Here is an 18,422-nt window from a genome sequence, read left to right as displayed (position 1 = left end):
AGAGCAGGGGTGGCTGATGATACCCCAGGAGGAGGGGACCTGGGTTGACGCCTGGGAGCGGGCATTGAGATAGCCTCAATCTCTTTCCACCCCATGGAAGGTTCCCCCCAAGGCGCCTAAGGGAAGAAGCTCAGAAGGTAGGAGAGGCCAGATGGTGCAGGACCCCAAGTGGGCACCGTGCTGTGGGCAGTGGAGAGCCAGGCTGAGTTGGCAGCCAGGCTGAGTGGGGAGTCAGAACCGGCCTCTCCTGAGCGTTAGAGAGCCATGCCCACAGGGGAAGACTGCAGGCCAGGCCAGAGGTGGGGGGTCCCACTGGACCCCTTGTCTGTGCCAGGGCCTGGGACCTCGACACACCTTGGGTAATATTTGAACCTGTCAGGCCATTGCTGCCTCTGTGCCATTCCTGGATTGAGGAGTGAATATTTCCACCACAGCCCAAGCTCTTAGGGCAGGGAAGGGGCTTGTAGGGAAGGGTAATGGGGGGGTCTTAAGCTGCAGGGGGACCCCACTATGGGCCATCCTGCTGTGGGGAAAGCTGCTTTGACCCAAAAGAGAAGCTGGAGTGGAGGGAAGGCAGAGTCACAAAGGTGCCTTCCTCTGCTCAAGGACACGTCCTGGCTGTGCCCACCGGCTCACCTTGTGAGAGCCGCATAGTCTCATTTTTTCCCCACTGCAGCTTCTCAGCACCCCAGGTGACTGTGCCCCTGGAGGGGGCTGAGCCCGTGGACAGCAGCGTCGGCTCTTCTAGGAGGGCCTGGAAGACAGGCCCCCTCTCAGGCCAAGTGACCTGCCCCGCAGTGAGCAGGAAAGCAGGAGGGAGAGAATGTTCTCAAGGCAGATGCTAGAGCTCCGCTTGCCCACAGTCCAGCTCTGTAGCCCTGGAGAAGTGCCTCAAGGGTCCAGTCTACACAGTGAGCTCTGACGGATGCCCACCTCCTGGAGTGGCTGAGGAGGTAGCACGTCTAGGGGGCTTCTTAGCAGAGTACCTGGAACAGAGGGAAGCTCAGCAATTGAGAGCTTTCAGACGCCCCATCGCCATCCCTCCGTGGGGCACTCTGCTCATCTGGGTAGTAAGTGCTGGGGCTGATTTTTGCCTGCAGGTTTCTCTCATCCTAGCCACAGTCATTTAGCAAGCATTGGCCGGGCACTTCCTGAGGCCAGAACTGGAGACCCCAGGATGAGCCGGATAGGCTGCAGTCTGGGGCTGATAAACCATTACAGTAATGCCCGGAGACCCTAACCCAGCTGGTGTGGGGGGTAGGTAGGGCAGGAAAGGACTTCTGAAGGAGGCACCTGAGGGTGGGTGTCAGCTGGCCACAGCGGGCAGGGTGCCCTGGGCAGAGGACCTGATCTGTGCAAAGGCCCGTGGCTCCCTAGAGGTCTTGCCCAGGAAGCCCAGGGGTCTCTGCCTTTTCAGAAGGAGGGACTCTGTTTATGTGTCAGAGGCCACCCCTGCTACCTCCCTTGGGAAGGATGTGACCACAGAATGTGGCTTAAATGGTGGAAGCTGGGCAAGATGGATTGTTCCCTCCACATCCTGGGGAAGGGCCACCGGATAGCCCCTGCTGACCCTGGGTCACCCGCACTGCCTCTGTCCAGTGGGCCAGGGAGAAAATCGTTAATGGGAGGCTGGCTTCTGGGGTAGGGCAGCTCCCCTTGGGGACCCAGGGTAAGGAGATTGGTTTGACCTCGGGTCGATAAGGTCTCCTGTGAGCAGGAGGAGAGTTGGAGGACAGGGAAGGAGGCTGGAGACCCGCCCCTGGGGGGAGGGGACAAGGCGAGACTCCCTCAGGAAGTCATTCGGGGGGAGGTCGAGGGCCATGGATGGGGGTTCTTCAGGACATGTGCCCACCAGGTGTGAACCTCATGGGGTATGGAGTTCTTCCCTCCCTGAGCATCGGGATATGAGAAGAGGTGGGTCCCAGGTGTCAGACTCTGGCTGTGAATTGGTGACAGGGGCTGGCCATTGAGAATAGTGGGAGTGAAGGCTGTGCACCCTTGGTGGGCCAGCCGCCAGGCCCTGCACCCCTGGCTGTGTGACTCAAGGCAACCGACTTAACTTTTCCAAGCCTGGGTTTCTGCGTCTGTTAAGTGGAGGGGATAAGCCCTCCGATGGTGCAGCATCAGAGGTGATACCGTCTTCCCGGCCTGTGACTGTGTGCAGAGGGATGGGAGTGTGATCTGCTTGTATTTCCAGACAGGCTCTGTCTGTGGGGCCTCACCTCTGAAAGGGCCCCAATGTGCTCTCTTAGTTACGCCTCCTGAGTACTCGCTCTGTGCTGGGCACTGTTCTAAGACTTTCTGTTTCATCTGTGGAACAGCCTGTGGGGTGGGTGCCATCATCACCCCTCTCATTTTCTAGGGAAGCTCAAGTCCAGAGGGGTTGGTAACTTGCCTTGGGACCCTTAATGAGGGAAAGGCACACCCTGGGTTCTGACTCTGGGACCTCCTCCTGATTGTGCAGGTGGGGCAAGCAAGGCCCAGCAAAATGGGGCTGGAAGAGGGGCTTTGGAGCCATAACTGGGGCTGATTCTGCTGTGGCTTGTTCTGGGACCTTGTCAATTTGGCTTTGAGGCCTCAGTTTTCTCATCTGTAATGTGGGATAATAGTTCCACCCTGAGGATGATAGTGGAGGATCAATAATGTGGTCCAGGTGGAGTGCCTGGGGGGCCCAGGCTAGCAACAGGGGACATGTGCATGTCAGCCCGAGGACAGAGACCCTGGGCTGGGCGTGGGATGTGGCAATGAGGAGAACACGGTCCCTGCCTTGGGAGCTCACGATTGATAGGTGAGACAGATGCTTGGGCAGCCCTGGTCCCAAGAGCTCCGTGACAGGCTGAGTGGGCCACGCTCTCATGGGAGTGGGGTCCTTCCTGCCCAGCATCATGTTGGACCTCGTGGGCACACAGAACAAACCAAGAACACTGTCTGGACACCGAGAATTGTTCAGCTTTATGGTGAAGATGGGATGGAACAGGCATACATTTAGTAGGGCCTAGGAAAACCTAATTTGATAGTAAGTGGAATGATGAGACTCCACATCTTTCCAATGTTCATTTGTCCATTCATTCATGCATTCAAGAAATGTTTGAGTTTCTACTATGCTACATGCTGGGGTTATAGCAGCAAACAAGAAGGAGACAGCCCCAGCTTTCATGGTACTGCCAATATAATGTTGGGGGGAGACAGACAAAAGCCAGCTAAGCAAATGTTATGTCAGGTTGGTCAATGTTAGAAGGAAAAAAACAGCATGACAGAGAGATGGAGAATGGCAGAGGTAGAGCTGCTTCAGAAAAACAGCTGAAGAAGGCCAGTCTCAAGGATGTGACATTGAACAGAGATCCTAATGAAGTAAAGGAGCCAGAATGTAGAAATCTGGGAAAGACCACGGAAGCCAAGAGAAGAACAAGTGCAAAGGCCCTGAGGCAGGTGTGTGTTTTGTGTTTGGAATGCTCGGTGGCATAGTAAGGCAGCCAGTATAAGCAGGGGTGAAGAGTTGTAAAGGGTGAAGAGGGGGCTCACCCTGAAGACCTTGAGGCGGTGGTGGGGACCTTTGTCTAAATGTGATGGGAAGCCCCGGAGAGTGTGGAGGGGGGAGAGGGAGCATTACGCAACGTGACTGGGTTTGGTGGAAGCCAGACTACCAAGAGGCAAGAGTGGGAACAGGAGGCTGGTGAGGAGGTGGCTGCAAGTTGTCCAGGTGAGAGGTCATGTTTAGGATGGGAGACTGAGAGATACATGTTGACATAGCCAGGGGCAGCTTCCTGGAGGATGTGGTCAGACATGAACTAAACCTCTGAAGATATGGGGAGTTTTGGTGGGAGATGCAAAGTGAAGTCCCCCCCAAGAGAGGCCAGGAATGTGGGCAAATGCCACTGAGGGTGGGTGAGCGTGAGGACTCCCTGGTCATGCAGAGGAGGCCCCCTGACATCTACTCCTAGGGACGAGTGACAGTGGATTCTGGCCCACTCCTTCCCAGGGTAACTAGCCAGGCCTCTGTCCTTCCCTGCTGTGCACCCAAACAGCAGCTCTATGCCCCCCACCCTTCTCCCATCTTCATACCGATTTTGATCCTGTACTCCCCACCTGCTCACTTGATCCTCATGACCACCCTGGTCTGTAATCAGGGTAGGGGCTCTGCCCTGCTCTTTCACTGAGAAGGAGCCTGTGTGCCCAAGGTCACAGGAGAAAACTCGGCTCTGGACTTCTTGCTTTAATTAGGGGCTTTGGTGGAAAGGTAGCCAGCTTTGCTGTCAGTAGACTGAGGCCTGCTTCTTAGCTTTGCCACTTCTCGGCTAGGCCACCTCAGGCGACATGCTTCCCCTCCCTGAGCCTTGTTGCCTCATCTGTGCAATGGGATGGTAACAAAGCAGATGTGGGTCTATGCCGGACCCAGGGCCAGCAAGGAGCGGGCCCTGGCCATCTGGTGTGAACGTGGCTGCTGCGTGCAGGGCCCCCAGTCCTTCCCCGGTAGACCACTGATGCCGCTCTCCCTGGCCAGGTGCTGGCGGCCGAAGAGAACGTGGACTTCCGTATCCACGTGGAGAACCAGACACGGGCCCGGGACGATGTGAGCCGAAAGCAGCTGCGGCTGTACCAGCTGTACAGCCGGACCAGTGGGAAGCACATCCAGGTCCTGGGCCGCAGGATCAGTGCCCGTGGCGAGGACGGGGACAAGTATGGTAGGTACCAGCCCCCTCCTCCCTCACCCAGCCTGCAGGTTCAAATCCCAGGTCTGCCCTGTCCTGGCTGTGTAACTTGGCACCTGGCACAGCCTTTCTGGCCCTCGGCTTCCTTGTCTGCAAACTGCAGGTGCGGTGTGTCTCCCGGAGAGCCTTGGTGGGAGCACTCACTGCTTTGCTGGGGAAGGCCAGTGGTCATGGGTATCTGCGGCTTCCCTGGCATGGCCCAAAGCCGGTAGCCGCTCCCCATGGCCTTGCTTCACCAGCCCTGGGTTCAGGTGCTCAGAGAGGTGGGAGCCCCTGGGTAGTGCTTTCTGGATGCTGCTGGTGGTGCTGGCTGCACATGGGTGTGAGCATGGGTGGACGTGGGTGAGAGCATGGGTATATGCTCTGCAAGCTTGAGCTTGTACACCTGTGAGGAATGGTGCTCCTAGCACCTTGGGCTGTGGTCCCTTTGACCTGCCCTTGACCCTGAAACGGCCCAGCCCTCCTCTGGGATGTTTGGGGACCATTCCTCACCTCATGCTGCCTCTGCAAGGGGGCTGGGAGGAATGAGACACCCTGAATCCCTTGCCACCCCACACACCCAGCTCACAAAACCCTCAAAAGTGAGAGAAACACATAGGACTGCACTTTCCCAGAGCCTCGAGAGGATTTGGGGAACTCTGTCCCATGGGTTCTTGCCTCCTGAGGCCAGGTTCTGAGAAGTGTCCCAGCCAAACCGCCCCCCACCCCCCACCCCCAGTCCCTGGCCTTGGGCGGGGGAGCTGGGGCTGCAGGAGGCTGATGCGCGGGGCTGGGGCTCGGGTCCCGGGTGTGCGCTGTGGTCCTGCCAGCCTAGCCTGTTCGGGGTTGATGCCCCACTTGCCCGCCGGCCCCTGCTCATTGCAGTCAAGACATGACAACAAGACAAATAATTTCTTGGACCTTTTATCTTGGACACCATTTATTTTCCCTCCGCCCCAGGGCAGGACTGACCTCATGGTAGGGCCCAAGTGTGGCAGCTGCATCGTCACTGGGGGCTGGGGCAGGCCAGGCCGGGCAGGGCTGGGCCAGCCTGGGCTCCCCGTCTCCAGGCCAGCTGCCTCCCTTCTCCCTGTGCCATCACTCTTTGCTGCCTCCATTCCCCTCCCTCCCTCCCTCCTTCCCCTTCTTTTTCTCCATCTTGCTGCTGCTGCATTTCTCCTGACCGCTCTCTCTCAGTCCTTCTCCCCTCCTTCCTGGTGCTCATCCCTTCCCCTCTTTGTGTCTGTCCATCTCTCTGTCTTCCCCTCCCCACAATCTCTGTCCTCCCTGCCTCCCTCCCTCGGATCACAGCTTTCCAGTCCCTCCTCCCCACCTCTCCCAGGTCCTCTGCTGGCCGCCTCTCTGGGCCCTCTGTCTCTCCGTGCTCCCTGCTGTGCTGGGCAGACCCAGGTGGTGCTTTTCCCTGGGATCTGCTGTCCAGTTGCTGCCAGGGAAGGGGCAGCTGGCTGGCCGGGGCGGGAGGGAGATGCCCTCCTGGGGAGTCCCTGGAGCTCTCACCGGCCCCTCCAGGCTGGGAGAATACAGGGGGGTCAGATGCTGGTCTGAACCATCTGTGCATGCCCTGAGACAGGAAGTAGGAGTTCGGAAGGGAGAGGAGCCCAGAAATGGCCACCCCTCACTCCAGAAGTTACTTGCCTCTCATTTCCTCTGCCTGAGCCAAACAGAGACTCAGGGGATCTCACATGCTGTGTGACATCAGGCAGGACCTTTGCCTCCTCTGGGCCTCAGTTTCCCTTCTGTACCATGCTAGGCTTGGACGACAGCAGTGCTTCCTGAACATTAACATGCCTGGGAGTCACCAAGGGATCTGGTTAGGTGCTGATGTTCATTTGGTGGGTCTGGGGTGGGACCTGAGCTCTGCACTTCTAACCCATGCCCAGACGGTGCCACCGGGCCACACTCGGCACATCCGGGAACTAGCCCATTTTGGCTTCTCCAGCCCCACAAGCCCCAGACTGAATCATTTTCTCTCAAGGAATATGTTTATCACTCCTCCAACCCACCCCCTCTTCTCCTCCCCACAGCCGGGGCAGCGTTGGGCTTTGCTGGCCGCTGAGGCTGCTTCATTTAAGTGTCGCATTAGAAACGCAGATGAGGCAAAGGGACCCCATCTGTGAGCCCTGGGAGAGGAAGTGAGACAATGGAGCCAATTGAGGCTTCCAATCTAGATAATCAATACAAATATTATTGGGAGGTTGATTTATGTGGCCAAGCCAGCCTGGAGGATGGGGCTGTGGTAGGGGCCCGCCCTGCCTGTGGGGGATGGGCAGCCAGTAGTCCCCTGACAGGCCAGGAACACCCCCCACCCCAATCCCAGGATAGTCCCTCCTTCTCAGGACTCTGTGGGGCTGAAAGAATGATGTGGTCTGAGGCTTGCAGTCATAGGCATTTGTAATGTAGTCTGGGAACGGCAGCAAACACCAAGTATAAACAGGGGCCCCAGGAACACCTGGAATCTGGAATCCTGACAGACACCTGGAATCTCAGATTCAGTGGCGTCCTAAGTTGTTGGACCCAGGGCAGGCATAGGCGTGGGCCACTTTAGTCCGGGGCCTGGCCCAGGAGCTCTTGGTCTGCTTGACATCTTTACAACTGTGAGCGGTCTTCGGTGAGATCTGCAGAGATGTCAGCCGGGCTCCCACAGCCTGAGGATCTCCCCCAAGGCTCCCGAAAGCTTTTCCAGAGCGCTCTAGGATGCTAAGGGTGGGTGGGGCGCTGGAGGGACAAGTGTGCTAGCCCAGGAAGCTGAAGGTTTAGGAACGGGGACTGCTGGTGGGCCGTGGCTCCGGGTAGGGCCACCCTGCCCCCCCAGCATGGTTACATCAGGCCCTCCCCTTTCTGCCCTTGGCCCTGGCCACCTCTGTCATGTAGGTAGTGGCCCTGTTGCAGAAACAGCCCCAGGAGGCAGGACACCTGGTTGCCGCTCTGCTACTGAGCAGCCCATGGAGCTTGGGGCAAGGGTGTCTGGCTCTGGACTTAGTTCCTTCCTTAGCCACGTGAGGATGAGAAAGGCCTGCTCTATCTGCCTCTGAGACTGACACACCTGAGCCTGGGGTGTGGCGGCACCAGGTCCTCCTGGCTGCGGGAGGCTGGGCTGCCAGTGACACAGGTGGAGCTTCAGAGGAGGAGGACAGGGCGAGGGAGTGGGGATGGGGGAGGTGGTGGTGGGGGGACGCATTAAGTCAGTGCTCAGGGGAGTGGGGAGGGACCCAGGCAGTAGGAATGGTGGTGTGGGGGCAGTTCTGCTTTTATAAGCAGTATGATTAGATATTCTTTCCTGTTGTCGTTTGAAAGAAAAAAGGATTTTCTACTTTACAAAAAAACCCCCACAAAAACCCCCCAAATCCAATGTTTTGTAGTAGGGCCAGGCTCCCAGGACTGACTGTGCCCAGAACAGCCACTGGAGGGGCTGTGTCAGCCACTAAGTTGATCTTTGAGGGGATGAGACTGTAGACTCCGGAGTAGAACAAGATTTGAACCCAGCTCCACCACGTGCGGGCTGGAGATCTGGGATCTGAGTTAGCCTTTCCGATCCTCTTTGCTCTTCTTTGAAATGGGGTAATAGAAATGAGAGCATCTCTTACACTCAAAGATTATGTGTGATTATTAAAACAAAAAAAAGATGAAGAACAACTACTTGAACTCATTACTGTTGTATGGGTGTAGGGGTACCCTCATGGGCTCTGGTCGAGGTTCCCCTCTCAGGAGCTGGTTCCTGGGGCTTCCAGAAGGGGCCAGGTCTCTCTCATATCATGGGGCTCTGGCATGTCAGTTGCAGGCCCAAGAGGCATCTTCAATGTGATTCCAAGCATCGGGTCTGCTTGCCTTGGCTGCTGTCGGGCCCGAGGAGGCAGGATCTTTGGACCTTCTTGCTGGGGGTGGTCTGATCATTTCTCAGTTTGAGCTGGGGTCCCTCACTCCCTCGGCACAGAAGTATTGAGTCCTGGGGCTACGGTGTAAGACACACCTGGTTCCAGCCCCCGGGCTGCTCCTGGGCCAGAGACCCTGCTCCATCTCATGGGGCTGACTCTGAGTAGGAAGAGTCTAGTTCTCCAACTTCCAGTCATGACCTTGGGGCCTTCTCACTCTGTCCCTGAGCCTGGGCTTCCTCCCCATTCATGGGGGCTAGGGGTGGGGTGTGGAGTTAGCACTCCTTGGCTTCCTTGAGAGCTCAGGCGTGGATTCGTCTGTGAGTCCAGCTGTGGTACAGCTGTGTGGGGTCAGGAGGGGTCAGCCCATCCCAGCATGGGCCTGCACCTTCCTGCACTGAGAACATGAGCTCCTTGAAAGCAGTGACCCTTCTGCACATCCCTATGTCCCATACAAGTCTTGGCAGAAAGCAGGTCCACACTTATGCTGGGGGAAGGCATAAAATAACTATGGGGCAGCTCCCAGCATCATCGGGGACTGCCCCGTGTGGCTCACGCAGGGAGGTGTGGGGGGCGTCCAGGGCTTTGGCTGAGCAGACGACAAGAGTGGGGGGAGTCCTCTGGTCCCATTTTCCTCATTCTGGAGGGCCAGAATGGAGGGCCTGCTGGAGGGCCGTGTTTCTACAAGGAGCAAGGGCTGGTGTGGCTGATGCCACAGGGACCCCCTACTCTCTGAGTCGGATGCCCGGAGTCCGTATAGCAGTCCAAAATGTGAGACGGTGTCACTCCACTCTCTAAGGTGCTTGTCTCTCTTAGGGTTAAATCCCAGTCCTTGGACCAGCCCGGAATGGCCTGGTTCTTGATGACCACTCCAGCCTCGCCTTGTTGCCTCTGCCTTGTCCACTCAGCTCCGCAGTCCCACACACCAGCCAACATGCCAGGTGTGCTCCTGGCTAAGGACCTTTGCGTTTGCTGTTCCCTCAACCCTAGGATGCCGTTCTCCCAGATGGCCTCATGGCTGGCTCCCTCATTTTGCTCGGGCTTCTGTTCAGTGGTCTCCTTGTCAGAGACTTCCCGTCTCTGTCTCCTCGTGGGCACTTTGTTCTTCCTAGCATTTACTGCTGCTCGATATTCCATGATGTAGTTAGCCTTTTGCTCCCTGTCTCCCCTGTTACAGTGCAAACTCCTTGAGGGTAGAGGGCTTCTGTCTGTTTTGTTCACTGCTGTATCTCCATGCACAGAGTCGGCCACCAGCAGGGGCTCGATGTGTGCTTGAGCCAGTGGCTGTGTGGACGAGCCCTGTGTGTGTCTGGGAGTGCTCCCCCTGGGGCAGGTGCCTCATGGAGCTCAGGTACACAGTAGATGCTTGGCAGATCGGTGCTCCCTGCCTCTTCTCCCTCCTCTCTTGCCCTCCCCTTCCATCCTTCCAACCTGCTGGCTCTGCATCATGCAATGTGGGATACAGAGAGCAGCAGACCTGGCTTCCCCCAGGGCTCTCGCAGCTGGGAAGGGGCATTAAAACCCCTGCCCTTTGAGCTCATGTCCCATAACTTCTGTCCCCAGTGAGGAGTGGTCACCCACACCTCGCTGACTCTGCAGCTGAAATGGCCACACTAGAGCTATGGCTAGGATTAAATATAGCTCCTGATCAATCCCATTGATTTTTTTCCCTCTTCCTTTCCAGCAAGCCCACGTGGCCTGCAAAAAACCTCCTTGGGGGACATTAGGAGAAGGGGACTTTGGGAGAAAGGCTGTGTGTGTGTTTGTGTGTGTGTGTGTGTACAGTGATGTGGAAACATCTCCAGAAAGTGTTCCTTCTCCCCACCCCCTCCTCCCCACCTGGTCCACCTTCAGAGGGAGGAAGGGAGGACTGATTTGCATTGACCTTCCGGTGCCTTTGGTGGCAAGGACGTTTCCTCGCTGGAGGACACCTGGAGAGTGGCCAGGGGCGCAGTCAGCCCTGGAACCATAGAGGCCCGCCAGCTGCTGGTCATCTCACCCAGGGCCCGGGGGGTTTTGGCTCCCACACTGCTCCTGCAGGTCTCGGGGTGGGGGGGGGGGTTGAGGCTGAAGCTTGAGGCGGGGAAAGAAACCTCCCTTCTCCAGCTTTGTTCTCTTGGGCTTCCTCCTTCGGTTCCTGTCTCCTGTGTCTCTCTTTGCACTGTGTCTCTGTCTGGTTTTTGGGCTGCCTTTCTGTGTGTTTCCCTGCTGTTTCCTATGCTTCAGACCAAAAGCCGTCAAAGTGAGGCCCTGGGTCACACACTGGGAGGCCCAGCTAGGGAATCACACTGGAATCAGTCAGTCAGTCAGTCAGTCGGTGTCACCTCCTTTTTCTCTGCCATGACCGGCCTGCAGGATGTCTGTCTCCTGCTGCTGCCTACCTCAGAACCTCTGTCTGGCTCAGACGAGCTCTGGGGTTACTCTGCCGGTGTTCAGATCCTGGCCCTACTGGGTGGCTCTGGGCGCGTAACTCGTCTGCTCCGTGCCTCAGTCTCTTCACCCATCAAAAGGGTGTCATAGTTCTTACCTCAGAGGATCGTGAGGATCTAACGAGGCATTGCACATTCAGTCTAAGCACCGTGCCTGACAGATGGTAAATGCCTGAGTAAGTATTCGTTGGGACTTTTCAATTATCCTTGTGACTTCAAGCACTTAGGGAAGAAAAAAAGGCAGCACGAGTTTTTTATAGAAAGAGCTTTGTAGGCATCCTTACCGATAGTTCTTCTGTGTCAAGAGAGTGAGGTCAGAGCAAAGACCTTCCCTGCCTTTGGTGTTGACTCACTTACTCACCCAGGAAAGGGACTGATGCAGAGGGAAGATAAGCGGTGGATGAGATAAGACCCAGACTGCTGGGCTAGCCTGCCTGGGGTTTAACTCCCTCACTGGGTAACCTTGGGACTCAGTTTTCTCACCTGTAACATGGGGATGATAATAAATTCTCACCTCATGGGCTTATTATGAGGCTATTATGAGTGACAGAATGCACATAGAGCCCACTACCTCATAAGCTCTAAGTACATGTAGGTTACTGATAATATTTCTAGAGGGGCAGTACTGAAAGAGGCCTTGGAGGTCGCCTAGGCCTGGCCCAGAGAGGAACAGGGTTTTCACCTCTGTCACACAGCAAACTGAAAGACATGGTAGTAATCCTGAGGCTAGGGACAGGTGGGTGGGAGCTCAGAGTTTGAGTAAGTCGGAGGAGTAGCACCAGGAGAACACCAGCGGGGGCGGAGTGGCTAAGGACCTTGACTGTGGACTTAGACAGGGTCCCAACACCTGCGCTGCTTTGATCAGCTGTGGGCCCTTGGGCAAGTCCCTTCACCTCCCTGAGTCTTGTTTTCTTTAACTCTTACCTTAGATAGTGTTACTCATATCTATTTCACAAAGCCGTTTATGCGTTTACTAAAATTTACTTGTTGGTCATTTCCTGTGAGCCAGGTATGGGCTAGGTACTGGAAATCACAGGGGTGTATAAGACAGATAAGGCCCTGCTGTCGTGGAGCTTACCTTCCAGTGGAGAGACAGAGGGTAAAAAAAAAAAAAAAAAGGAATATAGCAACTAAGACAATCTGGAGAAGAGCTCTAAGGAAAATGGAGCAGGGGATGGGTAGCGCTGGACTGGGGAGGGTAATAGGACATTGGATGGTGTAGGAAAGGCCTCTCTGAGGAAGTGATATTTGAGTAGTGACCTAAGAGAAGAGAAGCCTCAATGGGAAGCTCTAGGCAAGGCAGCCTCCGGATAGAGGGAATGGCAAGTGCAAAGGCCCTGAGGTGGGAGTGTGCCTGGTGTGTCAGAGAGGAACAGCAAAGAGGCTTGTTGGCTGGCAGGCTGTGAGTGAGGGTAGGACATAGGAATGACCAGTAGGGGCCAGAGCGTGTGCCCCCTATGGGTCTCCATGAAGAGGCTAGATTTTAAGTGGGTTGAAGATCCCTAGGAGGCTTTTAGCAAGAAAGAGATAAAATTAATTTTTTATTTTTAAAGGCTTTTTCTGGCAGAGGGTGGAGGCTGCCGAGTCTGGCAGTGGGGGGGATGCCTGGAGAGGGGTTCTGATGATGAGGGGAGCCAGATAACATCCGAGACTCCTCCCGCCTGGTCTGGTACAGGCCTTGAGAATGGAACTGAGCCCAGATGAGGTTTCTAAGCTCCTGAGAGTTGCGTGTTGGGGGCTTGGGTCATGAGAAGGGGGAGTGCGATGCTGTGGGTGAGGTAGGTTGTGAGCAAACCTGGCCTGGGTGGGTGGGGTCTCTCTCTCTCCATCTTGCTCATGCTCTCTTTCTCTTTCTCTCTCTTTCTGAGAACTGCTGCTGCTATTAGTCCCTGCAGACTTTACATAATTCTGGCCCGGCTCCCTCCTCATTATGTCATGCGCCCGAGTGGAGTCTAGGTCACGGCAAGGCCTGCTGTGGTCGGGAAGAACAGACTTCTGGCTCCCCGGCATGGTGTCCGGAGCAGACCTTCCCCATGCTGGGGTGAGAGCAGCTAGGCTTGTGGGGGTGGGGGTACAGCCCAGCCCCAGCCTAGGCCTTTGGACAGCTCAGGCAAAGGCCAGGGCTTGCTGTGGTGGGCCGCAGCTGATGAGAATTAGGGGTTGGGGGGGCAGGGAACTACACCTCTCCAGAGTTGGGGGCCCTCCCCTGGTGCCCAGACCCCAGCAGAAAGTCAGGCAGGCCCGATGTCAGCCCCTCCTGCTGGGTTGCTTCTCTGAACTCCAGTTTCCTAAACTGTAAAATGGGGACAAAGCCACCCAAGCTCAAGGTGATGTATAAATTTCAGTGGGCTCACACGGGAGCCAGAATGGTAGGAGCTGTTCTGAGGACAGAGGTCCAGGCACATGCTGGGAGAGGGGCAGACTTCCCCTCAGACTCACTTGGGGTCTCTTGGGCCATAGTTCTGGGGCCTGACCTGACCCCTTTTCTACAGTCTCCCATCCCTACTCTTCTCCTAGGCTCTGCCCCAGTCCCAGAGAGAATCAGAATAGGGGTGAGTCTCCCCCTCCCCCTGCACAGAGCAGGAGACTGAGACTCAGAAGGGGGGTGTGCCTGGCTCAAGGTGATACAGCCTAGCATGGCGATGCCAGAAGTGGAATCAGACCCCATAAGTCCCAGTGCAAGGCATGTTCTGATGCACTGTGCCGTGTGGGATGCCTGGAGGCATGCTGAAGAAGTTCAGGTTAGAGGGCATGCCTGGGGAGGAAAGTTTGGCTCCGCTTCTGCCCTTTTACACGCATCTGATTTTTTCCCAACACACTATGCTGTGTGTTTGTGTGTGTTTAGGGGAAAAAAGTTTTGCTTTGCAGTTACTATGAAACTTACACAATATTATGAAACTTACACTTCCCTCACCTGGCCTCTGATAACAGGTGCTAGGCCCTTTCTGCCTTCCTTCTGTGGGATCCTCACAGTACCTTTTGAAGATTAAGGATGATTACACCCATTTTACGGGTCAGGAAACTGAGGCCCAGGGTCACATGATTGGCAAGCGGGGCCAGGGATTCATACCCAAATCTGCGCGTTCCAAAGCTCTCGCCTTTCCCTTACATGTGCTGTCTTCTTCACCGCCCTAGGATGGGAGACACTCCTGAACCCCACGACCTCCATTCTGTGTGGGGCCAGAGTTTTGGAAGAGATGCAGAAAGCAAGCCCCAGTTTGGTCTGATGTTTGGCCTGGGTTCCCAGGGAGAGTTACAGGGAGTTTGAGTTAAAGGGGAGCAGGGAGGATGAGGGGCTTGTAACCCCCTATCTCAGTGCTGCTTAATATTCTTGACTGTGTTTACTAGGGATGGGGGAAGGTGGAGAGAAGAATGTGCCTCCCCCTCCCTCCCTGTTACTAGAATTACTAAATTCTTGTTAGATCTTTAAATTTTATGTAAATTCTTCTTATTTTCCTTGGAAAGGTGGGGTATCATATTTTAATTAGTAGTGGTGTCAAAGGAGGGCGAGATTAATTATTGGAAATCCTGAGTTCCAGATGGTTTTAATTTTCACAGCAGGGCACCAGGGTATATATTTTTAAATTTTTTTTTATTAAAATCATACCTAGTGTATTTTAGGGGCACTGAGGTACACTCTTTGTGGCTCCAAGGATGCTGTATTTAGGGCTATGATTTTTGTTATGGAGAAGCAAGTCCCTTGTCACTAAAATTAAAAGTTTGTGGGTGAGGGAGGGGCAGGTGCTGGGAAACAAAGGGTCAGAGATGGGAGGGTGAGAATGAGGGGGTCATAGGCAAAGAAGGCAGCAGTGGGGAGGAGGTGTTGCAGAGGGATTCAGGCATAGAATTCAAGGCCAGAGAGGAGAAAGAGCTCAGAGGATGGGTGGTCTACTGAAGTCACACAGCACCTTACTGGGGAGAAAAAGTGGATTGGCAGATGGACAGGGAGGGGTCTGGACACGGCACATCAAAAAACAGTCACCCTTTGACCACTTGATGCCCTTTCACAGTCACGGCTTTGGGGGATCTGCTCTGGACAGCACCCTCTCTTAAGGGAAGCTCTATGGAGAATGGGTCATTTAGTTGGGGTCTCCTACTTCAAACCAGGGAATATTGTGTCCCGACTGGGATGTCTGGGTTCCTGGTAGTTAGCTACATTTCAGCCTCTGTGGCCATGATTGAGAAAGTAGAATATTCTGAAGATAGTCTCCATTCCCGGGGGCCTTAAACCTCCTTTCGCCGGGCCTTCCCCACTTTGAGTGCCCAAGGTGTGGCATGGGGAGGGGACATAGCAGGGGTTCTAGATGTTTGCCCTGGAGGGAGAGGCCTTTCGCCCAAATTTTGAAGGAAGTAGCTTGATGTCCCCCCAAGGCAGGGTGTGTGCGTGCCCATGCAACCTTGCATGCATTTTTCTGTGCCCTAATTCCAGAGACTGCTACTTCTCTGGGGTTATTGGTGGCTGTGTGTACTATTCTGGGGAAAAGAGGTGAGGGGCTGATAGAGTGGGTGATGAGGTAGAGTTAGCCACGAGGGGCAGAACAACCCTCCAGCTGGAGCCATCTAGGTCTCAAGTGGAGTCAAGAGAGGCTGGGGGTGGGGAAGCTTTCTGTGGCTGCCTAAGGGACAGGGCGCTCCAATGAGACCTGTTCAAAGCCTCCCCTATGCCTGATGTTGGAACAGTGAGGGGGTCCAGGGACAGGGTCAGGGATCATGTTGCTGAGCCTTTCCGCCAAACCATTGTCCCTGGTAAAAAAAAATGTGTCTTATTCTCCTCTGCCTTTCGAAGCCCAGCTCCTAGTGGAGACAGACACCTTCGGTAGTCAAGTCCGGATCAAGGGCAAGGAGACGGAATTCTACCTGTGTATGAACCGGAAAGGCAAGCTCGTGGGGAAGGTGAGTGATGGTCTGGAATTCCCAGGATATTCGGGAGGGTTCCCCCTGGCAACTCTGGGTAGCTGGAACAGGGTGTTCAGGGCCTTGTCAGCCCCAAATGGAAAATAAGCTGGGTGTGTGTGTGTGTGTGTGTGTGTGTGTGTGATTTTGAGTGTAATCTCTTTCTTTAGCCCCTTCTCTACCCACATCCCAGCCTGCCAGTCTGAGGTATCCATGGCCGCAACTTTGGGGAGCAGGCAGGGTCCCGCTCTCTCCTGCTGGTTGTGGACCCTGAGGGGCTCAGGGCTCCCTGCCTGTGTGTGTCTGCTGTCTGAGAACAGGCAAATGGCTGGCCAAGGGCTGGGGCAACAGCATTGGTTGAATAATCGCCAGGGGTTTGCGGAGAAATACAGCATCTTCTGGACCCCACTGCCGTCTCAGTGCTGGGCCTTATGGTTCTAGCATTTCAGGAAGATTTTACTACTTGGGCATAGGCCATAGAGATGCATGTGATAAATTAGGGTGGAGTGTGGGTGTGGGGGTGTGGACCCACATGGGGCTCATAGTTTCCGCGGGTGCTGCTCAGTGTCCCCCTCTTTTCATGGGTGTGCCTGTTTGTGAAGCTCATACACTTGCTTCCTTTGGGGGCTCCGGTGGATGGTGTTAGGGGTAGTCGCTCCACGGTGCACACGCTCTGTGTTCCCTTCCCTTTGCCGGGCCCCTACTGACCCCCCCATATCTAACTTGTAAAATGATTCCGTTGGGCAGGTGGAGTGAGGGGTACAGGGCAGACCCCAATTCTAAGGAGGACGGCTCTTCCTATTTGGCGGCAAGGCCCGGGCTGGTGATTTGCATTTATTACACCGTGTTGGGAGGAGGAAGCAAGGCCCCAATTCCTGTTTAAGCCATGGTTTTGTTTTCTGGAAGCCCCCAACTCTTGGCTGTCTTCCCCTCCTCCACACCCTAGTGGCTGCGGAGAGGACAACAGGCCAGGGACTTGAGCCCGAGTACCGTTGCTTCCTATTTGTTAATGATAACACTACCAGTAGCTTCGGCTAATTGAGCATCTACTTTCTGCCAGGCACTGTGCAAAAATACTCCCAAATAATCCCACGAGGTCGCTACCACTACCATCCCCATTTCGCAGATGAGAAACCTGAGGCTCGGCCCCGTCGCGGGCACTTGTCCCGGGTCCCACACTAGAGCGGCGCGGATTCCAAGCCCGGTCTGGAAGGCAGAGAGGTTCCCGCCGCACTCCCCACGCCCGCCGAAGCTTCTCAGAGAGCGCAGTAATAGTAATCCGCAGAGCGCGGCTCCGGGACGCCGAGGAGTGGTTTTAATTAGTGATTCACTTTCCGCGTCCCGGGGCGGCCGGCCGACCGGCTAGGGGATCGGGGCAGGGGCGGCGGGCGGGCCGGGCGCCGGGTCCCCTGGCCTGGCCGTGCGTTTCCTGTGGCGGCGCGGCCCGGCCCCGCGTCAGGCGCTTTGTTCTGCTGCCCGCCCGGGCCGCCTCCCAGGCCCAACCTGCCTGTGGCTGGACGCTCGGCTTCCTTTTCCCGCGGCTTCCAGAGGGGGCGCGCAGCAGCCCGCCGTGCCCGGTGCCCGCGCGCCCCTCCCTCTGCGCTGCGCGCTTCCCGGCAGCTTGACCCCAGGAGGGCCGCGCTGGGGTCAAAAGAGCAGCCCCGCTCCCCGCCGCCGGCCGCCCACCGGCCGCCCACCGGCCGCCCGCCCGCCGGCTGGCCGCTGAGTCACCGCTTCCACAGGAGCCGGATCCGATTTCCTGCCCCCTCGCCCTCTCTCCCGTCATTAATATTGGGGACGGTTCAGCTGGCGCGGGCTCCGCCAGGCTCGGCGCAGCCCGGAGAGGGGCCCCTCCTTCCCGCTCCCCTCGAGGCAACTCCCCCATCCCGGTAAGGACGCGCCTGTCTTCTCCGAGCAGGGGGGGGGGCTCCAAGGACGGGCCCCAAATCCACCTGCCCCAGGATGGCCCAGGGCAGACCCCCCATTGCCCTCTGCCTAGCCCAGCTCCCCTCACTGTCTCTGGCCCCTGTAGATAGAAGTCACAGGCTCATGGGGTGCTGTTTCATCACAGCCTCGCAGGCAGTCAGGTCCCAAGGTCCTGAGGTTGCCCCCCTGTTGTTCTTAATTGCTGCCACTGCCTCTGTTGTGACCTAGTCCTTTCCCAGGAACTGTTGCCCTGGCTGCTTCAGGACTCCCAGCCCAGGCTATTTGCCTTTGCCCACTACCCACTGTCAACTCTCTAAGAGCATCCCCTGTCTTCCACCCCCAACCCATCTCAAAACCTATGCCTGGGTCCTCACCGTCTACCATCTACTAGAGAAAGGCCACACTCCCTGGGGAGACCCAGAGGGCCCTGGGGATCCTCCCTGGCCTCACAGCCCTGCCACCTATCCTCAGGTCCCTTAAGCCACAGACCCATGGCCCTGCCAACTACCACTCTCTGGATGGGGCACTTGGGCTTTGTACACGCTGATTGCCCTTCCCTCTGTCCACCTGCTCTAAGTCCTGCTCAGCCTTCTGCA

At 56.2% G+C, this 18,422-nt stretch overlaps 1 protein-coding gene across 1 annotated transcript in view; it reads left to right on the top strand.

The window, feature by feature from the left end:
- Nucleotides 1-18,422, top strand: part of FGF18 (fibroblast growth factor 18) — a 32,972-nt gene that overhangs the window by 9,791 nt on the left and 4,759 nt on the right. The window contains exons 3-4 of the mRNA XM_080804634.1: nucleotides 4,502-4,682; nucleotides 15,794-15,900. Coding sequence (XP_080660760.1) covers nucleotides 4,502-4,682; nucleotides 15,794-15,900 — 288 coding nt within the window. The remainder of the gene's footprint in view (nucleotides 1-4,501; nucleotides 4,683-15,793; nucleotides 15,901-18,422) is intronic.

The sequence above is a fragment of the Martes martes genome (assembly GCF_963455335.1).
Source record: "Martes martes genome assembly, chromosome: 5".
Lineage (NCBI taxonomy): Eukaryota > Metazoa > Chordata > Mammalia > Carnivora > Mustelidae > Martes > Martes martes.
This window is presented reverse-complemented; position numbering and strand designations above follow the sequence as displayed.